The sequence below is a fragment of the Ambystoma mexicanum genome, chromosome 12 (genome assembly GCF_040938575.1).
Source record: "Ambystoma mexicanum isolate Mex_15411 chromosome 12, UKY_AmexF1_1, whole genome shotgun sequence".
NCBI classification, from domain to species: domain Eukaryota; kingdom Metazoa; phylum Chordata; class Amphibia; order Caudata; family Ambystomatidae; genus Ambystoma; species Ambystoma mexicanum.
This window is the reverse complement of record NC_090936.1, coordinates 1140572746-1140586865: the sequence shown is the minus strand read 5'-3', so window position 1 is coordinate 1140586865 and position 14120 is coordinate 1140572746. Positions and strand designations below refer to the sequence as shown.

At 43.2% G+C, this 14120-nt stretch overlaps 2 protein-coding genes across 3 annotated transcripts in view; one reads left to right on the top strand and one right to left on the bottom strand.

The window, feature by feature from the left end:
• MDM2 (MDM2 proto-oncogene) overlaps positions 1-14120 on the top strand; it is a 359362-nt gene that overhangs the window by 135716 nt on the left and 209526 nt on the right. The window lies entirely within an intron of this gene.
• Positions 1-14120, bottom strand: part of SLC35E3 (solute carrier family 35 member E3) — an 87403-nt gene that overhangs the window by 15400 nt on the left and 57883 nt on the right. Inside the window, exons 2-3 of one of the 2 annotated variants that reach the window (XM_069629718.1) lie at positions 13021-13131; positions 69-227 (exon numbers count right to left, since the gene is read on the bottom strand). In XM_069629718.1, coding sequence (XP_069485819.1) covers positions 69-227; positions 13021-13131 — 270 coding nt within the window. The remainder of the gene's footprint in view (positions 1-68; positions 228-13020; positions 13132-14120) is intronic. The other variant, XM_069629719.1, reaches the window with a different exon arrangement.

Sequence of the window (14120 nt, the reverse complement as noted above, 5' to 3'; positions counted from 1 at the left end):
CTCTTAGACCAAAGGGCCATTGTAATTCTGCGTTTCAGCATCGCCGGGAAAAGGCAACAACAACTTACCCAAGCATCCAATGACCAGGGTCCTAGTATACCTCCTTCTCCGATGACTGGCTCGAAAAAAGGAACCACACCCATGAGCATGAGAGAGGACATTGGGGCCTGGTAATAGAGCAGCTGCATGGAGTTGACTTGGAGCTCGTGTTGCTTGGATCCCACCCACTAGAGAAGAAAAGAAAAAAGGAGACAGTCAGGTACAAGAAGCTGTCTCTGGACAACGTAGCAACCAAAGCAGGGCTCACAGGGAGCAAGTCATTATTCCGATAGCAGATACAATTCACATATATGGATTACTAGGAGAAATGCATCCGTCTCCAGGATTAGTAAAAAGACAATTGGTTGACGTTTGCTCCATCAGGCCGACAACGCTTTGCCATCCATTGAACCTTTGAGAAACAATGAGAGTCATTCAGATGGCAGTAGAGTTGTAAAGATAAAGTTTTACTTGTTGGAGATTGCTGCAAGGACAAGTTGAACAACATTTAGATTTCTGTGACTAGTGAGTAAGAGAAGCAGGATCTGGTTTAATCGGAGTGCATTGCCACTTGTCTAGAATAGAGCAACATGCGAGGGAAAAGTCCCAGTAAAATACACAACAGCACCAGCCAACAATGGCCATCGACAGGTCTAGACTGCTTGCAGTAGCAGCCCTCCAATGCAATCAATGTTGTACTACACACACACACACACACACACACACACACACACCCCCCTTCCTCCTCCCCCCCACACTGCAGCCCTACCACCAAAAGAAAAGCAAACCTCTGCACTCGACTTAAAGTTGGAACAGTTAGCCATGCAATTCATAGATGACCAATGCTTTCCGTGTACTCCCCAAATTAAGACGCTCAACCAGTCAAACCCCTTTTTGCATGCCCCCTCTCCCCCATCTAGGATTTGACTGGACAGACAAATACCACAAAGTTCTTAAAAGGGTGCCTAAGAAAAACAAGCATGCATGAACACTCATGGCAAAGGCACTGAGCAACAGTGCAAAGGACCTCTGCTACAGAGCAATGTGTACAGGTGGGTAGGCTGGACCTCTGCCAAATGATACCAGAGTAGGCTCAATACTTCTCTAGCTGCGAGGCAGTCATCCAAGCATACTAAAATTGTTTTATGGTCCAATAGAGAATTCTTCTGAAGTAATGGTCTTGCATGCGGCGAGTTACCCCAGAAAAGAACTGCGGCACAGGTAACGATGGACAGGCCAATATCGCAACTTGCACGTTAATTGGTTTGGGCCAATGAAGAGCCAATGCATGGCATAGATAAACTGTGGCCAAGACCTCCATTCCTAAATTCCTAATGAAAAGCTGTGACCTGGAATGTGAGGATTTGTCCTGGCCACTGCAGTGCAGGTGGATCCAGGTCCCTTGATTGGGTGCACAGTGGTATCTACTGAGGGAGCCACTTCAGCAGGCTCAATCGACCGCAAAGTGGAGGTCACCTTGAAAAAGGCCTTCGCTGGCTCAGGCCTGGCACTACGGTCATCCCTATATCTTGTGTGGACTGTGTAGGGAAATGTATGCAAAAAGAATGCAAAGCAAAACCTCACATTTAAAAATCAACATATGAACTACATCTTGTGCAAAGCATCTGAAAAAGACACATGCAAGGAATGGTTGTGAAGTCAGTAGCTCATCTACAACAAGTGAATTTGGGCAAAAGCCACTGACCAGGCACAAAATCAATCTTTCCAGTTACCACCAGCAACCGTTTGTTAAATGGAAAAAAGACAATCTGGAATGTGAAAGCATAGCATGCTACTACACAAAAGTAAAAAACGAATTGGGCCTGTATTCTTTCCGTTTGTTTCCTTACAAGACTAAGAAGTAGTATGTGAGGCGGACACATTTATGACGGTTTTTAAAAAGGTTGGATGAACACCTCACTATCCCTACCCTGATGAGGATTTCCTCACCCAAAATAAACTAAAAAGCAAACACTCCCAACATAAGGATTCTTTGCCTCAAACTTAATCATACACAATTAAACAAGGCAATATATGGTAGTTCAACGGCAACAAACACAACAGTTACATAATAACTTTCTCCTTCTAATCTGGCCGAATTCCCCTTACCCCGATTCAATTAGGATTTTGTTCAACAGTTCCAAAAAGGTTAAGGAAAACCTGCATCGTAACAATGTTTGCTTTTGGTTCCAACTCAAGAACACAAAGTTCCAACTTGATAACACAAAGTTCTTGAAACAACTTCTGTTCAGCAGCTCAGAATAGGTCCGTGCTTCACTGGTTTCAACAAAAAGGTCTTTGTCAGGCTATTTCTGCACCGGATCACAAAACCATTTGTTTGAAAATGTAAATACAGTTCACAGAACACTTGCTTCAATGTTAATAATTTGTCAGGATGAGTCAGCATTCATCAACAAAAATACTTTAGTGGTTCTACTTCAAGACTTTTAATCATACTACAGTACTTCAATGGCATTCACCAATCTACTCGCCAGCCAGGCTGCGCAAAACAAAGTTCTCTATTTTGGTGTATTTAACTGGTGTACTCTCCTGCCAGGCCAGAGTAAACTATTACTTGTCAGTAATTCTGTGGTAAAAGTTGAACGCGAACAAATTAGCAATGTCTTTTGCTCCACAACTTCAAATATTAGAAGCACTTCAATGGAAATAAGAACCACACTGATGCTATTTGTCACACCCATATGGTTACCACACTCTGCAGGTTATGTTCCACTCCCTCTGAGAGTGTTCCCTCAGAAGGGCAGCCTTCCTACCACTCTTGTTTCTTCTCTTTTCCACTAACCAACTGCTGATAAGGTTTCAGTTTCTATTTCACACCTCTTTGGCAATGTGGGTTTAAATCCCTCTCTCTTGGGAACTTTGTTTATATGTGCAATAGTTTTTAGCAACACTGAAAACACCAACCACCTTCTTTTGGCTTTGGCAATTATAGTTCTTCTCAATTGCCTTGGTATGTTTCTCTTTTGCAATGATGGTTTATCTTTTCTCATATAGATCTTGCCCTTTCTCTTTGCTGGCTCTTAATATTCCCCTATAATGTCACAATCACACTCTTAATAGGACAATCATATTCTTACGTTGGCATCTGCACCCTTTTCAATCAGCTTGGTTGTTGAATTAACTTGTTTCCTATTGGTTCGATATTAATAAAATAAAAAGTGCTTTTTTCACTCGTTGTACTTAGTTTATCTCTTTTCTATGGCCGAGGCCCCTGGACTTGGCCAGCGGGCAGCTATAGAGCAGTCCTGGGCCACTATCGGACATTGAACTCACTGGATCTGGCATGCACGCGTCCCGTTTGCCTCGCTGCCTCCAGGTCCTCTGCTTCAGTTTCCCCACACAGTCAAAGAATCCCTTTTTCCCGGACCTCCGCAGCTCACGTCTGTCACCAGCAAGGCTCTCCCAGCATCTCTACTCCCACATGACCTGCTTCTGCTGCTACGTGGAGGTAGGAAAACTACCCCACCTTCTACTACTGCTCCTTCCTATGGCCTGCACCAGGGGGGGGGTTTTTATGCCTCCCAGTCCGCCTCATGTGTGGGTCATTATTTCCAATTGACTGCAATCTGCAGTCCTGTGCCTCTGCAGTCTTATTCGTCCTAATAGTTATGGATTTTTGGGACTCTTAGTCATCATAAAATGGTTTTCTTAGTGAAAACATAATTACCATGTTCATTATTCATCTTCGACATATTCCCCAAAGTACTATGAGGATTCCACATATTACTTAACTTTACAGAAGAGTAGGTTTCCTCAGGATTTTAATGGGTAACAATTAAAGACTCTTCTTCCTTATTTCTCTGGAACTCATAGGGGCTCTCGTGTTTAGAAATGTTAGTGATTTGAAGAGGGTTTTTCCAGACTTTCAGAACATGACTGCTTGTGATGGTTTTCATCTACATTCCGACAGTCAGTTTGGGGAAATAAAAACTCTTCAACAGCAAGCCATTACATATTCCGGCATGAAAGATATTCCCTTCCTTGAGGAAGACAAATACTGCATCACATCCCACAAAGTCCTCTTATTTCCCTGGGGTCCTTCTACTCCCAGGTGATCCTCCTGGCTAATATGCCCTCAGGGTTAGGATCAGGAAGAGTCTGCCTTTCCCTGGCCACCTGGGCGGGAGGAGACTTTAGGTAGGGTGTTATATGCTGCGCATTTTAAGGTAAACTATTACAGTGGGGAATACAATTACCTTTTCAAGCTGCATTTGTGAATGAAACCAGCCTAAACCTGGAAAGCAAAGTGGCATTTTCCTGACCTGCCCCAACAAGTACTGAGGGGATGGCTTGCTTCAAGGAAATTAAACCCAGAGGATGGGCTATAAAAACGTTGACACTGCTTGGATCCTTCTTCTCAGAGACGAGCCAAGGTAATAAAAACAAAGGCCCATTCACAGCTTTCATCGGCCACAAGGCCTGTTCAAAGGCTCCTTAAAAATACAACCAATATGCTATGGAGAGTGGTCTGCAGTGATCTGCTCTCTATGTACTCAAATCTTTCCATCAGATTTGGAGTCTGGCGAACGTGACAGAAAATGGCTGTATTCATTCAAGGGGCAGTGCTGTATATGTGGCTATGAGAAACGAAACCTCAAAGAACTTACCCCGTCACAACCAGCCTACTCAGCAGTCATAAATTACCAGCTCTGTGCGCTAAAGAAACTGACACCATATGGCTGTTAGCAGCCAGAACTGGAGATGCTATTCAATATTGTGATTTATCCTATAACATGTAAAGAAAAATAATGCACGTTATAAATTACATATGGAATCATAGTTTTGTAAATAGCTTCTGATCGGAAGGTGGTAGAAAGTTATTTTTAAATTGTTTAAGGTGAAAAGTACCATCAGGTTAATGTAAAAAGGTATTTTTTTATATGCTTAATTATGTAACTAGATGAATGTGGCTATTTACACGCAGAAACGAAACACGCCAGTGATTAATATATATCCTAGTGTCCATGATGGCGAGCCCGTTATTCTGAGCTGGGAATGATTATCGTGTAAATGTATCCGAGAACAATAAGGAAAAATCATTAACACATCACAGGTTGTGCCAGATGAGACTTGCACCATTTGACTCACAGATGAACGGATTAGTAACATGATCACATGTGAACAGGAGGTTTCAGAAAATAAGAATTGTTTAATTAAGAATTATCCAAGATGACATCACATCAAATGGGAGGGGAAAATGGGTATAGAAGTCACTGCCCTCATTAATATGCCCAATGAGTATTAAGGGGTCAGGTTTAGTAGGATTATAATTTTGATAACTGTCCACTCGCGCACACTGACAAATTAGATCAGAGAAATAATACACACCTCTAAAAGCGAGCGGTTTTTGATCTATAAAAGTCCAAACCAATACATTCTGGGGATAATTACTCACTGACTAGCTGACTGACAGAATGAAGGAAGGAGAGAAACGAGAACTGAGAGTAACAGAAAAAGAAAATGGAATAGCTTTCTTTCCTTTGGATCCATTTTGGATTATTAGCAGGGCACTGCAAGTAAGGCCTACCAGGAATTTATACCCCAGGCCTTCTTCAGTGGAAGAAACGCCCAATACAGAAGGAGGGAAAACAGGCTATGGAGGGAGGTCAAAGCCCTCTTGCTGACTGATGCCCACCCGTCACCAGAGGGGGAGAATTGTACCAGTGCCCAACTGTCAGAGACAGCCGAAAATAAATGTATATGCAAGTAGAATATTAAGAGGAAATAATTAAGTGGGGGAGCGATACTCTAATCTATATTTTTGAAAGAACTGAGGGGGCAGAGGTATATAAATGGACTATGCATCCTGAGAGATTAGTGTTCATTTCAGAACTGTATGTGCTTCTGGAATTATAGATTTGACAAAATAGATCTGAATGGTTTGTATATGGGGAGATCCCTGCTCCTCCTCTGTGCAATGATGAAGCACTGGGAGCCACATCTCACCGTGTACACACAACAAAATGTCCTGGTTACATCATAAACTAGAGTCCTGTTACTGGTGCGGAGCCACCTAAGAAAGAGGGGGAAAGGGCTATGAACTGCCACCCATTCTTCCACCTTTAAGTTGCCCATTGAAAGTTACACAAATGTACCCTTTTACACTTTAATACAATAGAAACGCCACGGAAGACAATATAGCAAACATACACATTAGACATACATTTTCCTTCTTGCAAGCAGTTTACATGCAGGAGTGTTAAGTAGCCTGTCTTTTAAATTGAGTTTCTGGAATGCTGTTTGAGATGTTTACATGTCTATTGGGGAGGGAGGGGTTTATGTTTATTCCAAATATGTATACAGATTTAGACAGGTAGGGATGTTGTGATTTAGTTGGTTTCATTTTATTAATCTAATGAAAGCTTTATCCTGAACCCTCATGCATTTTTCAATCCAGGGTGGATGTGTGCTCATGGTAGTACAAATGTACGGTGATGTGTGCTCCAAGAGTCGCTGTTACTGTAAATGTAGCAATGAAAAATGAGGCGATAGTGCATTCACATGTAATTTTATAAATGTATAATTTGTTTATATTTAAATTGATTCAATTATTTAAATTTTATTAATAAACTAGCAAAAAGTACACGTTCTCTCCATGGGTTCCGTGGATAGACATGACAATACTCTCATCAAATGTTTAAAATGAATGAATCTGTAGGTCGCTGTTCCAATTTGCTTATTGCTTGATGTGCCTTGCACTCTGAAGTAAAGAGTGTGTGTGTGTGTGTGTGTGTGTGTGTGTGTGTGTGTGTGTGTGTGTGTGTGTGTGTGTGTGTGTGTGTGTGTGTGTGTGTGTGTGTGTGTGTGTGTGTGTGTGTGTGTGTGTGTGTGTGTGTGTGTGTGTGTGTGTGTGTGTGTGTGTGTGTGTGTGTGTGTGTGTGTGTGTGTGTGTGTGTGTGTGTGTGTGTGTGTGTGTGTGTGTGTGTGTGTGTGTGTGTGTGTGTGTGTGTGTGTGTGTGTGTGTGTGTGTGTGTGTGTGTGTGTGTGTGTGTGTGTGTGTGTGTGTGTGTGTGTGTGTGTGTGTGTGTGTGTGTGTGTGTGTGTGTGTGTGTGTTCCCTCCTCGCCCTGGCGTGGTGCAGTTCATTGCGGTGCAAGTGTCCCAGAAACCGGATTGGTCCTTCTACAACCACATTAATGTTTTGCTGGTTTCAAGCAACCGTCTCATGTGTGAAGATGCTGACATCCAGAGAAAGGGGTGGGGTGTCCAAATGTTATGTAGCCAATCATGTCCGGAGGGTCCTAACGGGTAACTATGCAAAATGTTCTGCCGATTGGTGAAATGGTGTAACAACGCTTCGCCAAGCCACAAACAAATTTTGACTTGTGCTGAAATCCAGGGAACAGGTTGGGGTGTCAAGATGCCATGTAGCCAGTATTATCCAGAGGGTCCCAGCAGGTAACTATGCAGTTTGGTGCAGATTGTTGAAATAGTGTGGAATTGTAGGAACAACACTTTGCCACAAACCCAGCCACAAACACGTAAATGTTCCCTTTTATAAATAAAGGCAGACATGTGCAATCCTGCAAGAGAAGGGAGGCGGCTGTATGGAATCAATAGTTAAATTGGGGGTCGCAGGTTCATAAAAAAGAACTTTACTAAATAAATGAAAATTGAGCGGACCAGATTTGGGGTGGGTGGAGAATTCCCCTGAATTAGATGACGCACAATTAAAACCTCCTACAACAGCAAATTTAGCCTTGAAAGACTGAGACCTTTCTCCAGTCTTTGGCTGAAGGACAGGTTTTACGGTATTGGTTGAAAGGATTCAGAGGCAGGTGGAGTGTATCTCTGCAATAGCGTTTGACAATGTTCGGGTGACAGCTCTCGCCTCAGGTACATCAATCCTAGGCCACAGGAACCTGCGGACTAGGGACTGGAAAGGAGAAGCAACACGAAGAACCAGCCTGATCAAGCTCCCACTCTTCGGCAAGGAGTTGTTTGGAGAGCAGATTGACGGGATCATGAACGGACATATCAAGCCCAGCACAGGGCCACTTCACTTCAAGCAAAGCCTAAGCCAGTTGTATCCAAGATACAGGCCCTCATTACGAGTCAGGCGTAAACCATGCTGGAAAAACCAACAGGTAGCCGCCAGACCTGTAATGATTTACCGGCCCCTGACTTGCCAGAATAACCGGGCATTACAGGCCCGGTAAGTCAGGCACCGGTAAAATGTTGATCCCCATTCCCGTGTAGTCCCATAGGACTCCACGGGAATGGGGATCATGGAAGCACCGGCACCGTTAATAAGGGCGCCAGTGCTTCCGTGAAGGTCTGCTGGCGGGTGCCGTTACACCTGCCAGGATCAGACCAGGTGGGCGGAACGGCACCCGCCAGCAGATTCGTAGTTTGCCGGCCCAGAAACAACAGTGCCGGTAATCTTACCAGCACTGTTTCCAGACCGGCAAACTTGTAATGAGGCCTACAGTCAATGTTTCAAGCGTCCTTTCGAGCAGACAGAGAAACCATAATAGCTGCTGAAAGCTGCACGCATCAACAATTCAAAACAGACTCCGTCCACAATATTGCCATCTTCCACTTGTCACTCCGGACTATCCATCCGAGTCGGATGTCCCGCTGGGTGGTTCTCTACCTCAGGAAAGAGAAGAGGATTGGTGGCAAAGTAGTAGAAGAGAGGATGGGAGTTAGACTCCCTTGGAGGTGGAGATAGTGCCATAGAAGTCAGGGCACAGAATAAAGTCACAAGTTATGTGGAACTCGTGGGAGCAGGAAAGAACATGTTGTGTAACATCCAACAGGTTAGCCTAAAAACAGCACTAGGGTGAAAGGCGAGGACAAGCCATATGCACAAGTGAGCATCAAATGAGCAAAGAGGTGAACATGTTGGGCAGCTGCAGGATTACGACCTCAATAGAAAACCTGTAGAATCCTCAGCCAACCTCTGCTCTGGGAGAAGGCGTGGAACCTGGCGCTTTGAAACACTGTCTTGTTGTATAAGCGCCTTATAAACGTCCAATAAATAAATAAATAAACCTGCTGATTAGAAGCAGAGAAATGCAAGACGAGGTGCCGAGACATTTCAGCGACACTAAATGCAAGACGAGGTGCCGAGACATTTCAGCGACACTATTCATCCCTTGCTGGGCCTAATGGAGCAGTCACCCATCTCCAAGAACATTGCCTGTAAAATAAATAAAAAAGGAACAAGAGTCTGAGTGACACCTTCAAGACACCCAGAGAGACTGAAGGATTTTTGCCTGAAACAGTGCAAATTAATTCTGAACATTTCTGACCCAAGTTAGCCAAGAATCGTATATAACAGCAGAGAGACGCGAGAAGTCATTTCTATTAGGACCATCTACATAAGAAGAAAGGATGATGGGAGACCCTTTGAATGCCCAAAGTAGTTTGTGGTCTTACATATTGGTCTTCGTTCAAGATGGTATGCTATGAAAAGATTACAATATTTCTTGGCCACTGACCCAACAACAGACTTTACTAAGACTTTGCGTTGTACCGGTCTGGATGTCACAGCCAGTTTCATTTCCTTTGTACAATAAAGATAGTGCTAAACTCTACATCCTTGCCGGGTCGTGTTTTCTTGCATTTTGCATTCCATCCTTGGGGGGCGGTGGGGTGAATGTAGAGAAATCAGTCCAATGTAGTGGGGCCAAGGGTGCAATAGATACCAGCGAAGCAGATGATTAGGGGGGCATTGATGTGGTGTCTAATTTTGTCGATTTTGCCAATAAAGAAATAATCGATGCCACTTTATTTCTCTCAGGAGCCTACTAGAAGCTGCTGCAGTTTTGGAGTTGTAGGAGGCTTTAAATTCAATAGTCAGAGCCCAGCTTATGGCCTTAATGGTGAGGAGGGCCTCAGGTTTGCGCATTTAGTCTCAGACAATTCCTGAGTGTACCATGGGGTGGGAGGAGTGGGTGAACGCTATTTTAAAAAGGACACAGTTGATGGCCAACTCCTTTGAGGTTTTGTTGAAGGTTTCCATTAGAGAAAAGGACCTTAGTGGTGACTGGGATGTTGGTTTGGCTGATTTCCAAAGCAACGATTTCGTTGGAGTGACTTACAGGCTTGCCATTTTTTGCCATTTTCTTTATGGAGAGGGAGGGTGTGTGATAACGTGAAGGGATTGCAGCATGGTTTGGCCAGTCGATGGGGATGGCGTTGAAGCATTTGATGAGGGGGGAAGAGGAGAAGAGGAGGGAACGAAGTCAAGGAGGTTTCCACTGATGTATTAGGGATTGAACATGTTATGTTATGTGCAGGGATTCTGCTAGGCCAAGTAGAGCATCTCTGGTATTTTTAATTGCATGTGTTTGGCTATGTTGAAAACCCGGACGAAGATGGTGCCATACCTATGAAGTGGCCTATATACAAGGTAAAAAGTGGCAGACTACTTATGTGATACTGAGACTTGATATGTAAGGGGCTCCATAGAGTCCAATGCGGTTTCGCTGTACACCATGCAGGGCCATTCAATGTTATTGAGGACTGCCGGACTGCCGCACTCTCTGACCTGCTCCTGCCCCATCTTCCCTGACTGGTCAGCATGTTGGATGGTATATCAGAGTGGGACGAGGATGTCGAAGACATGGAGAAGTTTGGGGGGGGGGGGACCAGGTTTCTGTGATGAAGATTGTGTCTCACTTATGAATGGTAATACGATTATGATGTCGGGTCTGTGCGAGATGGCAGAGTGAGCATAAATAAGCATCCAGGTATGCAAGTGGAGTGTGACCTTATGACAGCACGCATACACTGTGAGCATAGACATGTTCTCCTGTGCGTGTACTAAATGCTTATGCATATTCCAAGTGTGTGGTCAGTGTATTCTGAACTAACGTACATATGGTCTCAGAGTATACATGTTACACGCTCAGTTTGTGTTTTTCGGAGCGAGTGGCACGTGCATCAGCATACTTGCAGGGATACTTGTCCAAGCGTGTATGCGCATGGGTCATCCTCAAACTTTGGAATTTCGGGCATGCAACCTGTCCGAGTTAAACGGATGCTTCATATTTGTGACCAGCATGCAATTCGCTAGTTCAAATCCCAACTCGGCCGACAGACATTCATACATTCGAGGTCAATAAATGTAGTTACATTAAATTGGATTCAAAGAGCACTGATCACTACAAAACTTCATGGTGGATTCTTTCCTGCGATGAAAAGCTATAAGAAAAGTGATTAATGCAGGGAGAGTAATTCACGCAAGTCCTGGATTGGATTATCATATTTAGAAGCACCTCAAGACAATAATTGGAAATGGGTTACCTTCACCCCAAAAAGTATTCTGCTACAAATGTCATATTTCCAACAGGAAGTTTGGTATAGACTTACATGTGCCTCAATACCCTGTTTCGAAGAGCAGAGTACCTTTAACCAGTTCTTGAGAACTAGTCCAACACCACGCTTAAAAAAGTTGGAATGAACCTCACACACTATGCCCTACGTAGGATCAATAAACAAACGCCAAATCTCAATGCGAAAAAAATAGCCTATGGCATTGTTTGAGCAGGACTATGGTTTCCAAAATATGAAAGGTTTATGACCAGGTAGGGTGATCATCTTTATAAGTACAGTTGAGCATCCCTGTTTTATATAGTTGGTTTAGTACTGGCAGGTATTTAGTAGGGCAAGCAGTGTTCATTGGTAGGCAAGAAGACTACAACGCGAGGGGACAGGATGCCATGTTGCCAAAAATGTCTTGGCGAGTTCTGGTGGTCACTTCTCATGTCTGAAGGAGAGTCTTGCAAGAGGCTGGTCTTGCCAGATTAAGCATGGTTCTCTCACAGTAATATAGTTGGAGTACTGTGAGTAGTCTAATGCAGAAAGACTGGGTAGGCAGCCTGTGTGAAAGGCTTCAGGAGAGTGCCCCCCCCCCAACAAGGTTGCCTCGAGTTTTGGGGAGCATTCATTCTGAGAAGAGCTGCCTGGTGAGAGCCCTGAAATACTAACACAGATGTGAAAGGCATGGAGGTTAAAATGGTGTGGAAACTTAAGTGGAAGCAGACACATACCTCATGTGAGCCAATCCAGAGGAGCATAGTGAACCGGCGAGATAGTAAACAGAAAAGGGAGACAATTGGTAAAGAGAAGGAAAGGAGTGTTTAGAAGTGGAGAAAAAGAGAAGGACAACCCGGAAGAGTTTGAGGAGATTTTCAACTTGGTTAGCGAGTATGAATTTAGAGGGCGAGCAGCAGCATGTTGATGAGCTAGGCACGACAGCCAAATTTCCCAATACAACAGTATAAAGGATCTTAAAGAGTTGGACCCCTGGCTTCTGTCATGACAATGAAATAACCAGCGGTGCTGGTGCCAAAAAAGGCACTTAGGATAAAAAGTAGATAAGCAACCTCCTGACAAGAATAAACGGAATGACTTTGTTCAACGCCATGATGGCATATCCTAAGGGGGAGAGGGATTGATTGACGATTACAGTACAGAAGGCAACTCGATTTGTTTGATCTCTCAACCGATAACCTAAGCCATAGGTTTTCTATTATAATGAAGACCATTGGTGCAGGAAATCTTGCTTCAAGTGGGTGTGTTGATCCTTCAGCACATGACACTAACCTCCTAGATAGACAGTAGCAACTAAGGGAAGGACAGAGGGCCACTGTTCTGAGAAAATGGGAAGTATCCAGGATATGGTACATTGTTCTATTTCCACAATTCCTAGCCTCCATCTGTGGGCTCAATCAAACCGAAGGCCTGGTTTGCATGATCCAAATTGAGCCAACTGTGAATGCGGCCGAGTTGTCCATCGATTCCTCGGGTGTAACAGTTCCTAATATCATCCATAACCTAGGGTGTACGGTGATGGGCAGTAGCGGGATACATCGGAGTACACTATTCTGAATAGCTCTCAAAACATGGCTTTACAAGGCACTAACAACCTAGCCAGCATCGACTGTTTTACATTATAAATACAAAGCAAAATATTGTTATTGGCATAAACAAATAAAACCTTACTAACCACTTGATAAAGAGAGGTAACCACGACACCAAGAGCAGCGTACACCAGTCCAAGAAAATTAAACTTCACATCATAGTATGAATTAAGAATGACCCCCACGGTTATAGGAATCTGGAAAACAAAGTGGAGACAAATTTACACACAAGAGACATTTTTCAGGAAACAACAAAATGACCATGCAAAGCAGTCTTGCTTCATAAAATAATCATGCACACTTCTCCGAATTAGATCTGCCAAGAGAAGCTTCTTGGAGAAAAACTAATTTTTTTTAGGATTTCTCTTAAAGAGCTCGCAGGTCTCATTGCATAGGGCTTTTAGTTGTGCCTGGGCTAAACACTGCCGAAAATACTGATTCAAATGAGAGAAAGTCAAATTAGTGCATCTTACAGGATTATGCACACAGCTGACAATCTTGCCATGAGCCAGATTGCACCAGTGGCCACATGGCTCTTGTTCCAAAATAGTAAAATCAAAAGGAGATATTATAGTAGAATGTCTGATGGTGATTAAGTCGGTCTCCGAGGGCATGACAGTGTCAGTAAATACTTAAAACAGCCAAAACCCTTAAAACAAATAAAACCGCTTTTTTGTTTACATTAATTCTCACCCCCTTCCCCCATTTCCTTTTCCCCTACATCCCATTTATTAGTAAAGGTAATAAGTGTGCACCAGGTTCTGGCCAAATGTCAGAATATACAATAACATTAAAATCGAGATACGAAAATTGTAGCCATCAGCCTAAATGAATTGAAGAAAGATTAAGTGCTTGACAAAGCTTAAATTTGCGATTACTGAATTTGAACATAAAGCACAAATTGGATATGAAAAAAGTTGCTGTTTAGACCATATTGGGTATGGAAGTCGACAGGCTAACTTATGGAATGAAAATGTCACTTATTAAATCCACTCTTCCTTTCCCAAGATTGATAATTGTCATAAAAAGCTCAAACGAAGCAGAGCTGAGAGGGGGCAATACAAAATTAAAAAAAATATATATATATATAAAGACCTGTCAAACATGGCCAAAACAAAAAGGCTTCAACAAGAAGATGCGAGAATAATTATTTATGTATGCAAGTAAGAGACATTTCCCAATTGTT